The 20,056-nt window shown below is 38.6% G+C and overlaps 1 protein-coding gene across 2 annotated transcripts in view; it reads right to left on the reverse strand.

Moving 5' to 3' along the window:
* The window catches only part of Calx (sodium/calcium exchanger 3), a 379,471-nt gene that overhangs the window by 40,284 nt on the left and 319,131 nt on the right, over positions 1 to 20,056 (reverse strand). For both annotated transcript variants that reach the window (XM_071598138.1, XM_071598137.1), the window contains exon 2: positions 2,476 to 2,567. In XM_071598138.1, coding sequence (XP_071454239.1) covers positions 2,476 to 2,567 — 92 coding nt within the window. The remainder of the gene's footprint in view (positions 1 to 2,475; positions 2,568 to 20,056) is intronic.

A 20,056-nucleotide genomic window follows, 5' to 3' on the forward strand; every position in this document is an offset into this window, starting at 1 on the left:
GAATTGGGAATGGAAAAGATATGGGCTACCAGCAGACAGCTTCCTGGATTGCAAAACACACTGCAAAAATGTCCAATATGAATTAGCAAGGGCATTTAATTGGTCTTAGAAATATAGAAAATACCATTGGCACATCAATTTGAACTCATAAATACACAATAATATTACACTCAATCGGTATACATAAGAAAGAGGAAGTGTTTTGAAGCCAGCCAGCGTGAAAGTATATAGTTCCACATTAGCATTGCGTCGTCATTGGAAAAGAGTGGGAGGGAACATTAAGGTAGCATTTCATTTCTATTAAACGCTTATATTTAGGATTGACGGCCTACGGATACTATTCATAAAAAATTCTGCATTTATATGGGGAAGCATTTTTAATTGACAAGGGTGGGATTTTAATACTGTGAGAGGAAAATAAAATAATTATGGCATGAAAATGGTAAATGGATATGCAAAAATTCTTTTGTCTTTGGTTGAGTTATTTATTGTAATGTTTCTGTTTCAACATTTTGTTGGGAAGTTTTTTAAACTATGAAATACAGATAGTTTCATTTATGAAGAATATAAAAATAAAGCATTATTGGCCGATTCAAAAATTTTGTTACAGCCATTGAAGTGCATTCAAATGATGAAGGGTTTTCTCCAAAAAAATCAATGCTTAGGATGTGCTGTAGCTGGAAGAGAATTGACAAATTCATTTAATTAACTGCTTTCAAAGCGTACACTTAAGTTGCATCCGAACACAATGAAGGCAGCCAATTGACACTCGAGCAGATGCTCGGGTAAAAAACGTAATATTTGATGAGTTTCACAAATAATAAAAATTTATAAACACATAAATATAAAATATCAATTCCCAAGGTCGAGGAAGAAGAATATTATTTAAAATCATTCATTCATAAAATAGGCACTTTAATAGGCATTTAATAGGTACTTTACTCACAGCGCCGAACTTTAAGTTATCCTGTGCCATTAATTAGTCAATTGATATTTATTAACGATTCCCGAAAGGAATAACACGTTAAAGAGTTATAACAAAGGCTTAATCGATTTAAAAAAAATTATCCTTTGACCATCGGACGGGCAATTAAAGAAATAGAATACGCGGTTTCACGCAATTAGTTCCGGCTAGAGGGTTTCACTTCCAAGCTACGAGGGTCATCCGGAAAGTAGTACCCGTTCGTGAAATAAAGACACATAAGTAAATATTAACAAACATAAAAAATTTTATTTGAAAGAGGATACTTTAAACTACTTCTCAACATAATCTCCAAGCAAATTAAGGCATTTGTCATAACGTGTGACAAGTTTCTGTATTCCTGCTGCATAGTCCTTCGCCGCCAGCTCATTGAGATACGCGAGGGACCCATCTTGCACAAATTTTTGCATAATGCAGATGGTGTTTAACAATTTCATGAACAATTGTTCGAGAAACATTGGGAAAATGCTCACAGATGTCATCAATTGTGACGCGCCGATCGTTCCTCACGAATTCGTCAACTGAGCTCACCAGTTGGTCTGTAATGACAGACGGTCTCTCCGAACGCTCATCGTCGTGTGTGTTCCCCCTCCCCATGTTGAAGTTGCGACACCACCGCCGAACAGACGACTCGTTCATTACATTGTCTCCATACACCTCCTTTAATTGGCGATGAATATCACATGGGCGAACGTTTCTTGCATTGAGGAATTTAATCACTGCCCTCACTTCACAACTGGCGGCGTTCTCAATTTTTTTAAACATTGTAAACAATCACAGAAACAACACAGGCAATGCTAGCGTCACGCAACTTGGCTCAGAGAAGGCAGACAAGCCACTGAAGCTATCTGACCTCGTCCAGCGGCTACTCGCGTCGTCAGCACTTCATGCGGCACGAACGGGTACTACTTTCCGGATGACCCTCGTAGATAAAAGCCATTAAAGTGATGTATCACCACGGAAATTGCTCCCGTAAATTGGATAGTTTATAGATTGTTCAGCGGGTGTTAAAGTAATGCCGTGGGAAGGCATTCACGCGGAGCACCACTGAAAAGCATTGGCGAATAGCTTTATTACATGGGACTCGAAAGAGGACACGCGGCCGTTTGGTGCCGCAAGTTCTTACTGGCGAGACCGACCTTCGGCCTTGATGAGAACTTCCCGCGAACCTGCGCGAGGCACAATGCTTGTGGAAACTGAGAGAGTATCCATTAAAATTTTCGATGAATTGGAAAGAGCGTGTGCGATTTTATCATTGCATCATTCGCCGGGAAGCAGCAAGTGTAAGACAACAGTAGGGAACACTCTCTCGTCATTTTAGATTACAGCACAAACTTAGCAATATACATTTTTAAAGGCAATTAATTCGGAATTTTTTATACGTTAATGCACGTAGTTACTTTTCCTATTTAAATTGAAAATAAGATGTAAAAGAAGAATATAAGTTAATATCAATTAAAAGATGGACATGACAACGACTCTTTCTAACTCACCTCCCAGCATCTTTGGTTCTCCAAGTTGGACGTAAAATAATACGTCCTTCTCGTAGCTATCTTCCTCGAGAATGCAAACCGATATGATTTTCCTAAAAAAAATAAAAGAAAAATGTATTAAAAACGATATTAGACAGGCAAAATGTTAAAATGACACGAGTATATAGTATTTCGCGCCTTTCTTCCAAAGCCGTCGACAGAGCTTGCCCACGACCCCAATATCGCTCTTTGGAGTGAAAATATTGGGCGAAAAATGTTTGAAGAAAGTCAATCGAATCTGCTTCGGGATTCCGTCAGGATTAGAGCAGCTCATTTCCTGTTATTATTTTGAACGTTTCTTGTAATCAATGAAACAATTAATGTAAAATTACACCTCTGCAGCACTCTAAAATTATGACCTTCAACCTTAATTTAATTATGACCTTAATTGTGAATTAGTATCAAGCTGTAAGCTGTAAATTAGGTCAAAATGATGATAGCTAAGCATTTAAACACACATTGTGTGTATCCTGTGATTAAATATCATAGCTAATTAGTATAACGGAAATTAACACTTAATTAATACACTTGGCCAGTTCTTCGTGAATGGGAACTTGTATCAACATCGACAAAGTACCCCCTGCGAAAAGGTTGCTCAAAAATTCGGTTCAAACTGATATCTGAAAGAAGAAAAAAATTCAGATTTGGTATCGATAAAGTTCACACAATTTTAAATGTATGTATCGAATATAATCAACCCTAAAGTTGATAGCGTTCGATAAAATGACTCTCAGGCTGATTTAATTGTTAAGGATACTAAGTTCATCTAATACTAAGCCCAATACAGTGAAATACAAATATCCGGTAAGGAGACCACATCCTTTCCCTGAGCTCGTGTTTTTTAGGAAGAACTGATGCTCGAGAAATCACACAGCTTGAAGGAGGCTGAGGACGACTGGAAGCGCAAAACCGAACCTGTTGCCTCCGGTCAGCACACCAGTGCTCCACCCAATGGATGAATACACCCCTACAACAGTCCACCGCGGCAAAAATTGCATTGCAAGTCCATTTATGTCGGATATAAACCCTGAAATGTTCTGTGAAGTTTGAAGTTTTATTCTTTTAGTCTACTATGCATATACATATAGCATTTTCCAAAGTCAAAGCAACCCAAAATAACATCCATACGATCCGCAAAATCAATGCGATTCCTTGAAGGGTTCAACCATTATTGTAGAGTGAACAGGGAACGGACAAAAGACGTAAGAAAAAATAACTCCATTTCTCATCTATGCCATACCCTGTGATGGATACCGCATTATTCTTTAAATAATATTGTTGTATAAAAAATCCCACTCATTACGTCAATTCTCATTTATTCATATTATGTTTACTTTCTTCCAGTGAAACCATACAGTCTTCCCTTAATTGAAGAAACGTTAAAAGAGAGATTTAAATTAAAAATAAAAATCAATTAAGATATAAGTGGGTTTCGCATTAGCAATGTGAATAGAACAGCAGTGCCGAATGCTAAATGCAACAGCAACTATAAACATGCATAATGAGAAATATTAAAATCACTCATTTTTGAAAGATGATTCTCCATAAATTAGCTTAAGTATTGGATACCAAATATACCTGTTTAAACGTTAATTGTGAATGCCGACCATTTAATTATGGCCTTGAAGCGTCGTAAATCCTGAATTTGCTGTCATTTCTCGTTACACTTGAGCCAAAATTTTGTACGGAAATGGGTGGTGGAGGCAGGGAGAAAGTAAATGAAATGTCTTTTTACTTGTTTTGGGGTACTAATTGATTAGGTGCCAAGTATTTCGGAACCATTTGGGAAAGGTATGGCCACATAGTTGGAAAACATCCAGAGAAGAAGTACAAGGTTAAAAAATATATCAAGACGGTGAAAAAATATGAAACCACGTCATTGAAGGCTTAAGATGGTGTCTGCTGGAGATGGGCTGACAACACAATGCGTGGTAAGAAAAAGGCTAATGGCAATAAAAATAAAATATACATACGTGAAGGTTAACACTAAAATGAACACCTTAAGTAAGAATGAAAAAGTTAATAAATTCAAGCATTACTCTATGGAATCGATTAATTTAAAATAAAAGCAATAACTTGGGAATTATATTTTAAATTTATTGAAACACGACCTAGTTTCAATACACAAAGTGACAGGCAACCGTTTCCTTCTAAAATAAGAATTATAATTCGCTAAGACTTTTAAATAGACCATATGGGAACTCTTATGAGTAAGATTAACAAATTGGCATATTTTAAAAGTACTTAAGGCCATCGAGATAGTTGAATATTGATGGATAGACTCTGTCTGATAAAGGCTTTATGCCATTCCACCCATGGTGTCGTAAGAGTCAATTTAAGTGTGATATTCTACTTGCAAGAGTGGAATTTTACTTCAGTTATTGCATTTGTTATTATTAATAAATATTAGAATTATTCCTGTAACTTGCAAATGACTAAACATTTTATCTCAGTGAGATCATATTTTCAGTAATTCGTCATTAGAAATATTTCCAATTGAATGTTCAAAAATAAGTTATTCATACGAATAATGTAGTTATTACGTGACCTTGAGCATATTGTGAAATTATTTTACTGGTTTGTCACGAGAGAAATTGTTTCATCGATTTTAACTATAAATTAATTAGTAGTATATTTAATCCGAACTTTTCAGCAATAAATTTCGTAGGGACGATGAACAAAGTAATGCCATTACCAAACGATTCCTTTAAAAATGTGAAATCCAGCACACTAATTATTAAGCACGGTTTACGGAGGTTAATGACCACGATACTATTTCAGGCAAATTTTTCGAAAGAGCACATATAACTCAAAGCGATATTACGTTATCACAGGCAGAAAGGAGTGCTATAACTTCACTTATTTCAAGGACACAGCTATCATGGTACGGCAGAAATATTCCTTGGAATAATATTCATTAAGTCATTGTAGATGCTAACTTCCATGTGATTGCACCGAGGCATAATATGCAGGCCAATAAACGGAAAGCCTCATGCATAAAAAATCACAAGTATTATATCTTGCAGGGCTCGAGGAACAAGAAAAGGATTGTCCTCGGCGAATGGAAGCTCATAATTCAGTCACGTGGAGGAGAACTTCGCACGTGAACTATGCCTACCCAAAAATAACGCCTTTCATCGGAAGAAACCGAGCGATAAGACAGCTGCTACAAGGGCGAGGGCAGATGGCAGGGCTGGAACTAGGAATAACAGAGGCTACAAGGAGATTTCTTCATTTTTATTTATTTCTCCAAAGACATGTGCCAACAAAGCCGCTACATCGGAAAAGGAGTTCTCTTCTCGGTAACTACCTCACCGATTCTCCCTCTAGCCACTATTTATTCACTTTGCATGAATCGGCATGTGCCTACCCGTGAAATCTCCCTCCGGTGTCCTTTCAGGTGAGTGATCGCATATTTGCAGCAATTCAAACCTTTAGTTTCATCGCATTCACTGAATGAATGGAAACTAAAATAAAATTCCACTAAAGTATCGGGGTATATAATTTCACGCCGGATATTCATTACCAATTTTACATGTCACGAAAAGACTAGCAACCTGAGGAGAGATGATATGAAAATAATACTTTAAATACCATTTCACCAAGGAACATTTTCACAATTAGTATTAAAATTTTCTCAGGCAAGTAATTTTTAACATTGATTTTAATTCATCAGCCTAAAACGTCGTCATCATGTGCTGGCACTCAATGGTGATGACTTCTAAGATTTATAAAACCAGAACTATCGATGCATTCAATGTTTTACTTTACGCTAGCCAGAGCAAAAGAAGAAACTACGGAAACAACGATTGTGGAGTGCATGGCAAAGGATAATTTTACAACATATAATGTTTGGAAAGGACAGCCAGAACCAGTATAAAATGAAACGATCGAATGAAACGGTGACTCAAACGGTAAGACATCTGATTTTTTTACAAATAGCGTTAAAACATTAAGATTGTAGTACGTTGAAAATGAATAATTAAATATTGGAAAAGAATTGACGCAAGGGTGCTGGCTGCCAAAAAACGCTATTACGTGGGTCTACCAACGAGTTGACGGAAATATAACTAAGGAAGGTAAGAGAAGAGAACGAGAGAAGATTGATTGTAAAAAACATTAAATGCAGAGCCAACCAGGCGATTTCAGCTGAAATAGTAGAAGAATTACAAAATTCAATGGAATAATTAAGAAGGGCTAAGGCTGAATTTTCATGAAGTTTAGCAAACAAGAGATAAATTTCAGCAAATAAGAGGGAGGTGTTATTTATCCGGTATCAATCAATATATGTCGTCAGCTCTGGAATAAAAGAGGGTCGGTAAAGGCTTGAGAAGAGTGAAATGTTCTAACCAGCCATCTACGCATGATAAACGATCTCTCGTGGTATTATTAAACCAATGTTAACGTAGTACTACAATGAATTATATGCATACAGATAGGACCACATGTTAGATTACTTAGCGCAGGATTTCGTCCTCTACGTGACTTGGATGAGAAAACTTCCGGTCTCTTATCGTGCGAGGCAAAAATAGAAATTTTAAAACACACATAGGCTGCAGTCTACCTCTATGATATGATATTTGTGGCACAGGAAATAAAAACTCTTTGGATTAAAATGCTCAAGTTGACATTCAGGAGATGTCATTCCCAAATTCCGGGGGGGGGAGAAACCGTGGCATCATGCCACAACAACGCTGGAGAGCCCAACTCGGAATTCAACGTCACGAAAAAATACACTAAAATGCGTTAACTTCCTCATACTCCATTGAACAAAACACTGGTATCGTGCTTCTTCTTGGATCTATTGTTGGTGAAACAGACGTGCCTCAAGAGAAATGAAGGGTTGAACTTAAACATTGAGTGATTAAGTGAGTTTACAAGGAACGTTTTCTCGACAAATGACTTGCTCGTCACGGTTCAACGTCTTTGACGATAGCGCAGAATAGGTTTGCTGCTTCCATTCTACAGCGCCACAGGACTGCATGCGTGGAATGGAAACTTTCGTCGAAATAATTAAAGTTAAATTGCTTAGGCTTGCTGCCCACCGAAAGCGCCTGACTTAAAGTGGTATTGCGAGCAAATTTCACATAGTGAAAAGCTACCAAAACTATGAGCAAGAAAGAAAATAACTCGTTTTTCCACAACATTTAAATTTATATGCAACCGGTTTCGGCGCAGAATATCTTCACTGGACCAGATGATGATACACTGATTAATATTCTTCCCGAGCCATTACGGAGTTCCACAAAGTAATGTCATTCACGATTGCATGAGCTGCTGAAACGATTAATCGCCCAATTAAATAAGTAATTCATTATTTACACCGAGGATATTACGGGATAAAAGTTACTGGGAGTTTTAGAAAATTATTCCACGTTCCCTCTTTCCCTTCATATAAACACGCCATCGTACAATGACTCGGCCATAAAATATTTCACCCATTTTGTCTAAGACAAGTATTTTTGTAACTGCGATATAATAATATTCCACATTGTACCGATCAATTTCTGTTTTTATTTTATGATAGAAGCAAAACAACGGATTAACTACGATTTTGTAGCTAAGAGTGTGACTCATTATCATGTCCATCTGATTCATTAAGATGAGGTGGACAAGTATTTGAAAATCCTTAATATATGAGGGCTTTTGGAATAGGTGTGACGGCTGAGGAAAACCTGGTGATGACGTTAGCCTGTTGTGTAGTGAAGATGAAAGAGGTCGTTAATTATTAGAATCTGAGGCGCAGTAGGGATCTCAGGGAATAGAACACACTGGCCTGTGATAAGAATAACATCCGAAGCTTTAAAAGCATTAGCATCTAATGTAAAATCTAGATTGACCAGTATAGTCAGCAGAATGTAACTCAGCCATTTGGCCTGAACAGCCACTCAAGACAGTTTTAGTTCTCTCAACAAAGAAGTGCAATTCAATAGATTTTTTAAGATTTTAGAATGATCAAATTTTATGTGTCGTTTTACAAAATCTATTGAAAGACTCTTACTTTGAAGCACAAAAAGAGAACATGAATGTGGGAAAAAACAGTTTGGATTCAGAAATGATAAAGAAACACGTGAGGCCATTGGGTGACTGAGGGTGGTAGCTGAAAAACTGCTAGGTGCAAAACGGGACCTGCATATGTTTTGTCGATTGGGAGAAGGTATTTGACAGAGTCAACTGGAGTGTGCTGCTGAGGATTAAAAAAAAATCGTATGGACTGGAAAAATAGGTGAGTAATAAAATAACTTAAAACAGAAAGTCGTGGTGAGAGTAGGGAATAATGCGACAGATGAGATAGATACTGGAAGGGTTTGTCGGATGAGGATGCTGTCTGACACCAACTCTCTTCAATTTCTATACTGAAGAACTTACCAACAAAGCCGCAGAGAACGCAAGAGGTTCTGTGGTAGAATAAAGAATAACGATAATGAAATAAGCAGGTGACCAAGCGGTACTGGCAGAATTGAAAGAAGAGAGACAGTATTGTAACGGAGGGAAAGTATTAGAAATGAACATTAATTCAGAAAAGTCAAGGTGCTAAAAGTTAAAAATATTGAGTTGAGAATATTAAGAAGGAATGAAGCAATCAGTGACATCCATTAGAGGGAAATCTGTTGCGCAAGTGAAATAATACCGGTATTTGGGAAGCTTAATAACTTGGAATGAAAGCTGTACTGAGGAAATGAGAAAAGAGTATATCTAAAGGTGAGAAAGTTTTTGAAAAGGTGAACTGACTTTTGACAGTTAGCTAAATTACAATGAATCTGATAATGAGATTCGCTAAATGTCTTGTTTGTGATCTTGTGTCTTACAGCAGTGAAGCATGGACAGTTAAAAAATAAAGATAAAAAATGTACTTGGAGATGTAATTCTAAGTTAAACTGGAGTGATAGACTGAGGAATGAGGAAATGCTGATGAAAAGAGAAGAGAGAAGGAAGCTGCAGATATAAATGAAAAGGAGGAAGACATCTTGGTTGGGGCATACATTACGCTGAAGTTGCTTGCTATGAAGAGCCATCGAGGAAAACATTGAAGGAAAGAGAAGAAGGGGAATGGTTGGAACTCTTGATGGAATAAGATATGGCCGAAGTTACTGGCGAATGAAAGATGCCTAAGACCGAGTGCGATGGAGGATATCTAGTTCAACATGTTAGGAGACAGTGTCACTTGGAAGAAAGACATAGGTTTGGAGTCAGAAGATTGGTTTGTGGCGATCTTTCAAGCTTTCCTTATCTTTGCCAATCCTTTCACTCCTACACATTTCCTCGCGCTGAAGTTTTCCATCCTTGCTTCTCGTAAGTCATCTTTAGCCCTCCTCACTTGATCATTCTTTTCACAGTTCCTTCCATTGCGATATTGATTCAACTACTGACCCTCAACGCGTAACCAAAATGTATAAATCAGTGGAAGTTTGCAACTGTCCAAAGTAACAGCAGTTATTAACAGTTAGTCTATATTCCTCACCTGTGTTTGGTTCACATATTCGAGACGTATATTTCCATGCGTAATGGCAAGGGAACACGCCTTGAGTTTGCTTTCTAAAGGTTTGCACGTTTGCAGCAACCAAAGATGCAAGGCGCACTTTACAGAATCTTGTTCGGAATAATATTTCCCTGTTAGTTGAGGAATTCGGCCAAACCAGGGGTCATATTCAATACATGAACGAAGATAAGGGATACTTTTCTAAGGATGTGTTATCGTTCTTTGTTGCACATTGGTAATTCATCATCTCCAATAAAGTATTTATTAACAAACCTCCATCACGCATCTAACCACCTCACAGTAAGATATTATTTCTCGTGAAAGCAAAATAGAAAATAAAATTACCTTATATATTTAATTCAGTGTAGTGGAAGTTACTTGTCGATAATATTGACAACAGGCACTTGAATAATCTTAGGAGTGACACCGTTCTCATAATTACTACAAAATTAGCCCTTTTGAGATGGAGTACTCTAAATTCCATAGTTTTCACTACTGATGAATTTCCCTAAATTAGATTCACCTTAGTGCATTATTTCACGTCTTTTTCATTGCACAGGTCTGTAATGGGTGTGCAAAGTCACTGCCGGGCAAAAATATAACACCGAACTGTACCCCGTGTGAAAAGTCAAAGAAAAGAATGCTATTAGATGTTTTGATGCAAAGAGCAGATTAGAGTACAAATTTTAAGCACTAAATTTATTACTTCCAAGTAATTAGAGTGAAATTACTAACTTCTAACAATAAAGACTTTCATTTTCGTCATTTGCAGTCAGGGTGAGTGAGATAATGAGTAAACGCGACTGGTGTTTGCCAATCAATGAGATTAGGTCGGATTTTGCCCACTTAGCATTCTCTGATCGGAGAATTGCTAAGCCCATGCGACATACGGAGTGCATTCGAAAATTAGTGCCATTATTTTTTTAAAAGTAATTTATTGAACGGATTTGCACAAACACTTTAAATTCTGCAAAGTACTTTTCTTGTGCCTCTTCACATTTTTTCCAGCGATTCTGCCATGACCGGTAGGCGCCCTGGAAGGCGTCTTCAGGGGACCTATACGATAACATTTTAGCCTGAGAGTACACACCCAGATTTCTGTGATTGCTATTTTCACCAGCAAATGATCCACACGATAAGTTTTATTTGAGGTGGAAAGAGCACTTAAAAATGAGAATAATCACTTTTAATTTGCAAAATAATCAGTGCGATGCCATTCAACGACGGGCGGGAGATGGTTTTCCAGGAAAGGAATCCACGGCATCGGCTGGACACTCAGTCCGAGCGATCGACTCCCAAACTACGATAGTCTCACACGAGAAGAGATCGCTGAAAGAGTTCACGCCTCCTCCGTCCAAAGAGAACACAGCTCCAAATAATATTGAATGCGCCGACGGTTAAATCTGAGGCATAATGCGACTGCGTGCTGGTCGGAGAGGGAATACCTAGGAATCCAACGGGGGGAGAAGGTTCAGCTTGGAGGGGGGAGATGAGGGGGGAAGGGGGGGTCGCAAGGGAGGGTGGCTGGACAGTGTTGGAGGGGAGGAAAGGACGGGAACAGGGGCGCTAAAAATAATCCTCCCACTTCACCTGGACTTGTGCAAAAATAGCCTCTCCTCCTCGCTAGCCCCCCACACACGCTCCCCCCTCCACCCTCCACCCCCCGCCTCCCTCCCACACGCGGGTCACAATTCTCAAAGCCAGTCCCCTCTCAACCACCACCCCCCCTCCGTCCCCTCCCCCCCAGCGCCCACCAGCCTCCCTCCCCAAAAGCACCCCCTCCCTCTACCAACTTCATCATTAAACTCGCGGGCGTCACCCCCTCCCCCCTTCGGATTCATCCCGAGTGCTTTGAGAAGGGGCCGTCGAGGGCGCTCGCGGGTGCCCACGCTCCTAATCCTCTTCAATGCGCGCGTCACGATGTGTCATTGTTTACGCGGAGGATTTTCGTCGCTAGGAGACTGTCGCGCCCTCCCCCGAGACAGTGCGCGAGTTTCCTCCGACCCGTCGCTGCACGAAAATAACGGCCCAACCCTCGCCGCCCCCGACGCGGTTTCAAAACATTGCCCGCGGTCGTCGGAACAAATTCATCGAGTGCGACCTCTTGACGAATGCTTCGGTACGAGCGCTTGAACAACTGCGCTGAGCTTGCGGGCGGTGGGTACGGAGGAAGCGAAACCCTTCATCCAATCAGTACAGGTGTTTGCCGTGTGGCGTAAGTGAAAACGCTCTCTCGTGATTGGTGGAGAGGACTCCGCATCACACCGTCCACATGCATGAATACCCCAGCCGGGCAGTGAACGCAGCTTGATTAAAAATCGGGAGAAAATACGAGCACGGGGAACTAGTTCATCTAATGAGGGGAATATCTATTGGAAATTCCCGATTGATATAAATGGGAAGTTATTAATTGATTATTACTAATTACAAATATGAGCAAGGGGGTCAGTATGGCTTGCAACATCTTACGCACCTTCGACCAGAGTGGGTTAAGAGCCAATGTCAACTATTACTGCTCTTTTTTGAAATAAAAATAACAAGTCTATTCTAGGATTTACAGAATACTTTACTTTATCTTGGTTTGGCATATGTTATACTAAAACTGAAGTTTTATCAGCAAAATACCATATCTGTGGGACTGAATATCATTTATTGAAAACATCGGATTTATCTCAATTTATTTCCTCATGCAATACGAGTACATTGGTTTTACTTAGAATATCTTGATATTTGATGAGTAACATTTATACTAATCTATTCAGATGTTCACGAAAGAGTACGGCGGTTATGCTGGACGGACAATTGACTGCTTACCTTTTATCGCCAGCAACTCAAAGTATTCGATATTAAGGTACTAGATGCACAACCACGGTATTAGGTCCTTGCCGTATTCTTAATGATACCTGTATAAGCTTCGAATGTTGCTCTTTTTGTTAGCTTACATGCTATATTTGATATCGAAGTGCGATTATTATTACAATTAGTTCATATAGTAAAGGCTTCAAACTAAGGAGGGGGAACAAGAAAATTAAAAACCCTCTTTGATTTTCTACATATTACTTGGTACATATCACATACAGAAATGAAGAAATCAAGTATTGCAGCATTTGGTAGGGTTTTCACTCGTTTCTCATCCCCTATTGCTGCATTCAATGGTAGGCCAACTAACATCAGAACTCGAAGTCCTTCGTTCGTTTCGCTGGATTAATTATTGAATTTAGCCCGCTCTACGATTGATGCCAGAGTTACATTTACTCGTTCTGTATTTATTCAATAAATTATAAATGTCATCTCTTCACCTATGGTACACAACTTTGGCGCAGGAAGTACAACTGGTTGGGCTAACGCGGCTTAAGAGCAGGATGGAAGGGCTTGCGAATTCCGATGATCCCTTCGGCTATTCATGCAGGGGCAATGTTACTAATCCCCGCAGTGCCATCACTGCAGCATTCGTTAAACGGTTAAAGGCGCCTTGTCCATTCATCGTCTCTCCCAATGTGAGCTGGCTGCAACGGCATCTGGCCCAAATTGGTAGGTCATCCAAGGGACGGCTTCGCTTTCATAACTCTTTAGGACACTATTGAATATTGCAACGGGAAATCATTTTTTCCAGGAATCTGGCGGTTCTTATAAAGGCAATGCGTAACATATGGAAGAACCTTTTGATAAAAGGGAATAGCCCAACTAGGTTAGATATGGAGAGAGAAGACAACGTGAAAGAGGATACCTTGGGCCCAGGAATAATAAAAAAACAGATAGACAAAGTATTCGCAGTACTATTTAGGAGGGGCGACCGACAGCAGAGATCATTTGTACCATTAGGAATAGGTTGAGAGAAACCCGGCGTCGGCATTAGCCCTTTCTTAACGAAAGGTGCCAAGTGGCCCGTAGATTAACGTCCCATCCGACGGATGGCTTACTCACTCAAAGTGCTCTCCACAAAGTACCTCAAGTAGGGATCGAAATGCCACGACAGACGAAGTAATATGGAGAATATAGGAAAAAGAGGAAGTACAAATAGCCACGAGGTTAATCGTGAAAAATTACTGAAGAGCTTTGGGCAAAATGAAAGGAAAAGAGTTTTTGAAACCATACGCTAAATGTATAAGGCAGAATTTCGACCAGAAATTATCATCCCTCTCCGTATATAGTGCAAAGGAGGAATAGAATACCATAAGGAGGACTGTAAAAACCACAAGTTTTACCTTGCAGGCAGAATGATGGTATTAAGTATTGTCAATGTGATGATATTATAATTATTTGATATTATACTATCGCGTTATGGGTCAAATGAATACCTAGGAGAAGATTACTTTGGCAAGGGGGGAGGAACACGTGAAGCATGGAATATACACAATCAGACGTCTTTGTTTATTTTGAGAATTCTCAAGAGATAGAGTGAACAAAGATGATGGAAGCAAGAATTGGCTGGATGGATAGGTAGCTAGGGACCTGGAAGCTAGTGAGAATATCTCGTATGTATAAGGCATTAGTAAGGGTAGCGGGAGGAGAATAGAAATGAGTATTGATAGGTAGGGGAGTAATACAGGGTTATTTTGGATCACCAGTGCTTTTTAAGTTACATGGTGAGGATTTTTAAGGGCAGCAAAGGAGAGACCGAATTGAAAATGAATTTAAGTGGACAAAATTCAATCACCATCCTTGATCATCCTCCTTATACGCCAGATCTCGCCCCCTGCGACTTTTACCTATTCCCAAAATGAAAAAACGTGATGTGGGGACATCACTGGGAAGATGTGGACATAATAAAGCATAAACGACGAGGAAACTAAAACGTCAAACTGCCGAGGACTTCCAAGGGTGTTTTAAACAGTGGAAAAGAAGAAGAAATGAGTGCATAGCAACGAATGGAGAGTACTTTGAAAGAGACAAAATCGATGTAGACTAAATTTTGTAAAATAAAATTTTTATGGCCTCAGTTCGCGTATTTATTGGACAGACCTTGTGTAATGGCTTCTCTTCCGACAAAGGCAACCTAAGAGAAGAAACTCATTCGTTCAGGTACTGAAAGGCGAAAACTGCGCATTCCTCCCTCCCTTCGCTCAACTCTGTAATCCTACCATATAAATTTCATGCTTCTCGCACTCGTCTCCCTGGATTAGCCGTTTCATCTCCTGTTCCCTCTCAGCCGACCTAAACCCACTCTGCTCATTTCCCCATCTCCATAAGCTCTCTCAGCGTAAAGCTAAGCAATGAATCATTTATAGTTTCACATTTCAAGAATGATTTTGGCAAATTAATGAAAAGAATCCATTCATATTGAAAGTGTCACCAGGAATTGCTTCATAAAATCGACCATCAGACGCATAAGGAAAAACCGGTAAAAAAATAGAAAAAATTAGACAATTTCTTACGCTTATAATTGTTTATTTAATCATAGAAGATACATAGACGATAAAAGAAAGGCCGAAAAACGTCCCTAAAAGATAACCTTTTACATCGGAGAAATAGTTGAAACACTACATTACATGGATTGATGAAAAAGTCTGGAGGAAAAAGTGGTAATATACATCATTCAATCAAAATCGAGAAAGAAACGGAAATAATGGCGCATGGAACCATCACGCAAGTAGACAGAGTGTCTGAAAAAGGTCCAAAATCAGGGTTTCATTGCTGTTTGAATGCAGGGTTTTTATATTCAATCACAGAAAGATTACGCAACACTTCACGCACCGTTTTGTTAATGGCGTTCGATTATTTAAGGAATTAGTCATTCAATATTGATTATCATTAGTTTTTACTGAATTGATAAGAATTTTTAATATATAACTGTAGACAAGTTACCGGAGAGGTAATCGTAGGTCGATTTGGTTTCAGTTTTGAAGATAAATTATCTAAAATTAGTTTTTAGGATTAACTATACACAAGTTATCACTTTGAGACTATGGAGCACTAAACTCCATAAAAAAAGTCTTCACTGTTCTCGTCTTTGAAACTTTACTGGATTCCCTCAATCAGTACTCTCAACATCATGAGATGCTTCATTTTCAAATATTATGGCGTAAGATGAGATTGAGAAAAGGAGTATATTGGCATTTAGACATGTTGGTTGGCGGGACTTTTATTTTAATGTGGGAGGGTAATAAACCTTACGCAACGTTCTAGCACAGGATTCGACGTCCTTCCAGCAAAAAAAACGTCCTCTCTACGGACAAAAAGAAGTTCATTGTGGGGCTATGGCAGCCAAAGAGAGTGTGGCCAAGCCCGCATTTCCAATTTTACCCCTTCCATTGTTAGATGCAGAATTAGGGCATACTGCCTAAACGTGGGGCAGCCGAGTTGAGAGGCGCTGATTGCTTTGGAGGAGTAGCCGTGAGAAAAGACAGGCGCTCGGGGAGAGAGGGGGACTCTTCAGGGGAAATGCGGGAAAGCACCAAAGGAAGCTGAACGGGAACCCATTCACTCACGAGGTCACAAAATAAAATGGGACGCTGCGTAAGCCCATTAGTGACTTATTTGGCATATAGATCGAAAAGTTAATACTTGCACTATTAATAAAACTAAGAAATCATATAAAATTACTAGGAAAAAATAAAGAAGAAAGCGCTTTATTGGCTGCGAGTTGATGATTTGACGATCCTAGGGCCAATATTGATTTAAGATAAAACTCAATGCCGATATTTCGATCTACTAGACTTCAAGAGAAATGCATGAACCACCACTTAATTCTAAATGAGGTCTAACTAGCGAAAGATAGTATCGCTATTTTGAAACTTCTCGTCACATTACCTCAATATTATTCAATTAAACTCTAATGGTTATATTCTACTGTTTCAGGCTTCACTTCGTGGAAGTATTTCATATCCATATTAAAAAAGACATGGTACTTTTCCACAGATTTTAAAATCTGTGGAAAAGTACCAAGTCTTTTTAATATAGATATCAAATGTTTATGTTAGTTTTCCCGTGACGTATATTCTCTCTACATGTTTCACCAAAAAGCGGGAGAGTAAGAGCAACACCTAATTATTAAACGAATCTACATTTTCTATGCCGGTATTTTTTATACTACACGCGCCCCAATTCCAAAAAAAATCATCTCTAAACATAACAGTTTTAGGTTTAACTCCCACTTTTTTAATATTATCATCTCTGTGTGGGAATAAAAGAGGTCCGGTGACACTTCCTTGGGGAACACCTGAAGTGGCTTCTACTAAATTAGAGCTAACACCACCTTTAACTATTCTTTGTACGCAATCATTCAACAAGTCTTTAATTAGGGCATAGGATACTTTTACTTACACCATAGGCTTACCAATTTCTCTTTCGGCTGCCATGCAAAACCTGATCGAAAAATTTGTATGTCTAAAACGTCGTCACTGAGGACATTTTTTTCCTCTCGAATTTCAAATTTGTACATTTTGACTCACAGAACCTACCCTTTGGGAAATATGGCTGATTTTTCATTCGCAAATCTTGGTTATCGAGATTTCTTATTATCAAACTAATAATTATATACTCCTATCACCTAGCATGATATGGATGCAATGGAATTAGATGTGTATTTTCTCACTTCATCCCTATCGCCAATTTCAAATATAGGCGTTAAATTAGCTATTTTTCAGGCTTTAAGGACCTTATGATTTACGAAGGACTTCCTAATCACGGTCTCTAGTCACAGCGATATTTTTGACGCTGGTTCCCTAAATATGCGAGCCTGTACTGAATCGGTTCCGGAAGATTTTATTAGTTTATTGATTTTCAGCACGGACAATTCCATGACGAGTAATTTCGATCTCGGGCATCGAACGGAAGAGGCTGTCCGAGTCTTTAGGTGAGAACTTGGCTAAGGAGGTTTTAAATACGTTGGCCTTTTCTGATATTTTGGTTAATTTTTTGGGTTTATCGTTGTGAGCGAGTTAACTGTTGACCTATATCCGCTACCCCCAGCCCCAAAATGATTTTGGATTCTGGTTAATCTTTCAGCCGATTTTCTCTTTTGAATTCCTTAAACGATTGGCATGGTTGGTCTCATTCCAATCTTAGCTAGGAATATCATTTCATATGTTTTTCATCTTGCCGTTACATATTCTTTGACATCGTAACGCTTTCATATCTTCCGCATAGTATCACCTAGGCTCCGTGTCATCTTTTATAAATTTACTTTTAATGGATCTGTTGAATACCGCGCCCGTAATGTCTAAGGAGTGATTCCGCATATTCTCAGTACTTGGTTTTAGCTAGCATTCTCTATAATAGCAGATGGATTTCGTAAAATGGATTTTAAACCATTAGATTCTGCGATCAAAATATTCTCTCATTTTATTTTAAAATTCGTATTTCAGACTGCATAGGGAAAATATAGCGTTCACTGCCCTGTGGTCACTAAGTTCTTTACAACTTTATATATTAAAAATCTTTCCGAGTAAGTTCGTTGCTCACAAAGCAAGAACAAATGAAAAATGCCTATTTCCCATTCGGTGGTTTGACCGCTGTTGCATGGAGTTTGACGTAAAAAAAATGAAAATGCAAGTCACGGGTATCTTTGTATTTACATCCTATTTAAAAACTATACGTGCTCCAATCAATAGACGACATAGTGCATAAACCCCCTTATTACTATCTCTCGTTCGTTGTTTTGGAATTAGCTTTTGATTTACTTGCCTAGTTCTAACGTTGAATTAACTCTATCGTACGGTGGGTTGTAAAATGCGCACACATACCTTTGGATTGATGAGTTTAAATTTAACACAAACTACTGTGCAAAGAGTCATCCGGAATTACCTCAGATCTGCTTGCGCAATAAGTTGTAACTACAATAAACACACCGTTCCCGATTCTGTTTACCCTGTTATTTCTGTGAAATAAAAATAATTAAGAAACATTTTGTCCGCAATTTTAGCGGATGACCAGAATTCAGTTCCACAAATAATGTTCAAACCTGTGGGCTGAACATGATGATGATGTTTAGCTAATTCAAATCTTAAAATGTGGCAGCTGAAATCAAATACTCCAACAGTTTCCTCGACATCAAGCGTGTTTGAATAATGAATGGACAAACTTTTCTTATCATTATCATCAGATTCTTCATAAATCTTTCTGTTCGATGCAATATGATTCGTTGTCATTACCTAATGTGTACTTCACTTTCAAATATTATATTAATATAGTTTTTGAAATTACAAATAATATGCTAAATTTCATTTGCCCCACATTCTTCATGGGTGTGATTTTAGAATTGGGTACCGCGATAGTATGCACTCCGTACGTCAAGTTTTCCCAATTTTCGACCCCACGCAATCAGTCGTCAGATTTCGGGCAATTGCTCACGACCTGAGATCAACTATTGACCGATAAAAAAAGTATTCTAAAAAATAAATTTTACCCTACTTGAATGGAAAAATAACGAAGGAAAGAGTATTCGTAACTTAAGCAAGATTAAAACACACAACATTATCAAAATACAAAAATCATTTTCCTTGACCTGGATGCGAACCCGGAACCCTCGATGTTCGAACGAGTTCTTTATCCAGTTAAGCTACCGAGACGTCCTATTTAAATTCAATCGCTCAAGGATTTAAATTTTGAAATTCTTGCATTTTAGTTCACATGATCGGATGTGCACTAAATGTGCATTAGGTTAAAGTTAAAGCCTCAGTATCTCTCGCAGTTATTTTTAATCAAGAAAGATTTCCTAAATTTCCCACTTAATTTGAAAACTTATTTACTGTGAAGTATGAGGCACCAATGAGCTCATGTTACAAACTTTTAGGACTTGAATACAATATTATTTTTCTCCCTTTACAGTACTCGTGAGTACGACCACCTCATGAGCAGTGGTGGGTAATTGCTGTGAAATTCGTTATGAAATCAAACGAGGGAAAATTCAAAGAAATGTGGGAAAAGTCGCGGAACTTACTTATACAAAATAATCCCGTGATATGTATCAAAAGTCAAAAACTCCACAGCGTAAAAATAATTCGTCTTGACAAGGATACGAACCCGAATTCTCCGAAATTGTCACCGAAGGAAGTCAGCATGGGAAGTATTGTGGCTAACTAGAAATCACTCGGCCAAATAACTAAAGATCAGGGTTCGAAT

The sequence above is a fragment of the Hetaerina americana genome, unplaced genomic scaffold (assembly GCF_022747635.1).
Source record: "Hetaerina americana unplaced genomic scaffold, ioHetAmer1.1.p SCAF_9, whole genome shotgun sequence".
NCBI lineage: Eukaryota > Metazoa > Arthropoda > Insecta > Odonata > Calopterygidae > Hetaerina > Hetaerina americana.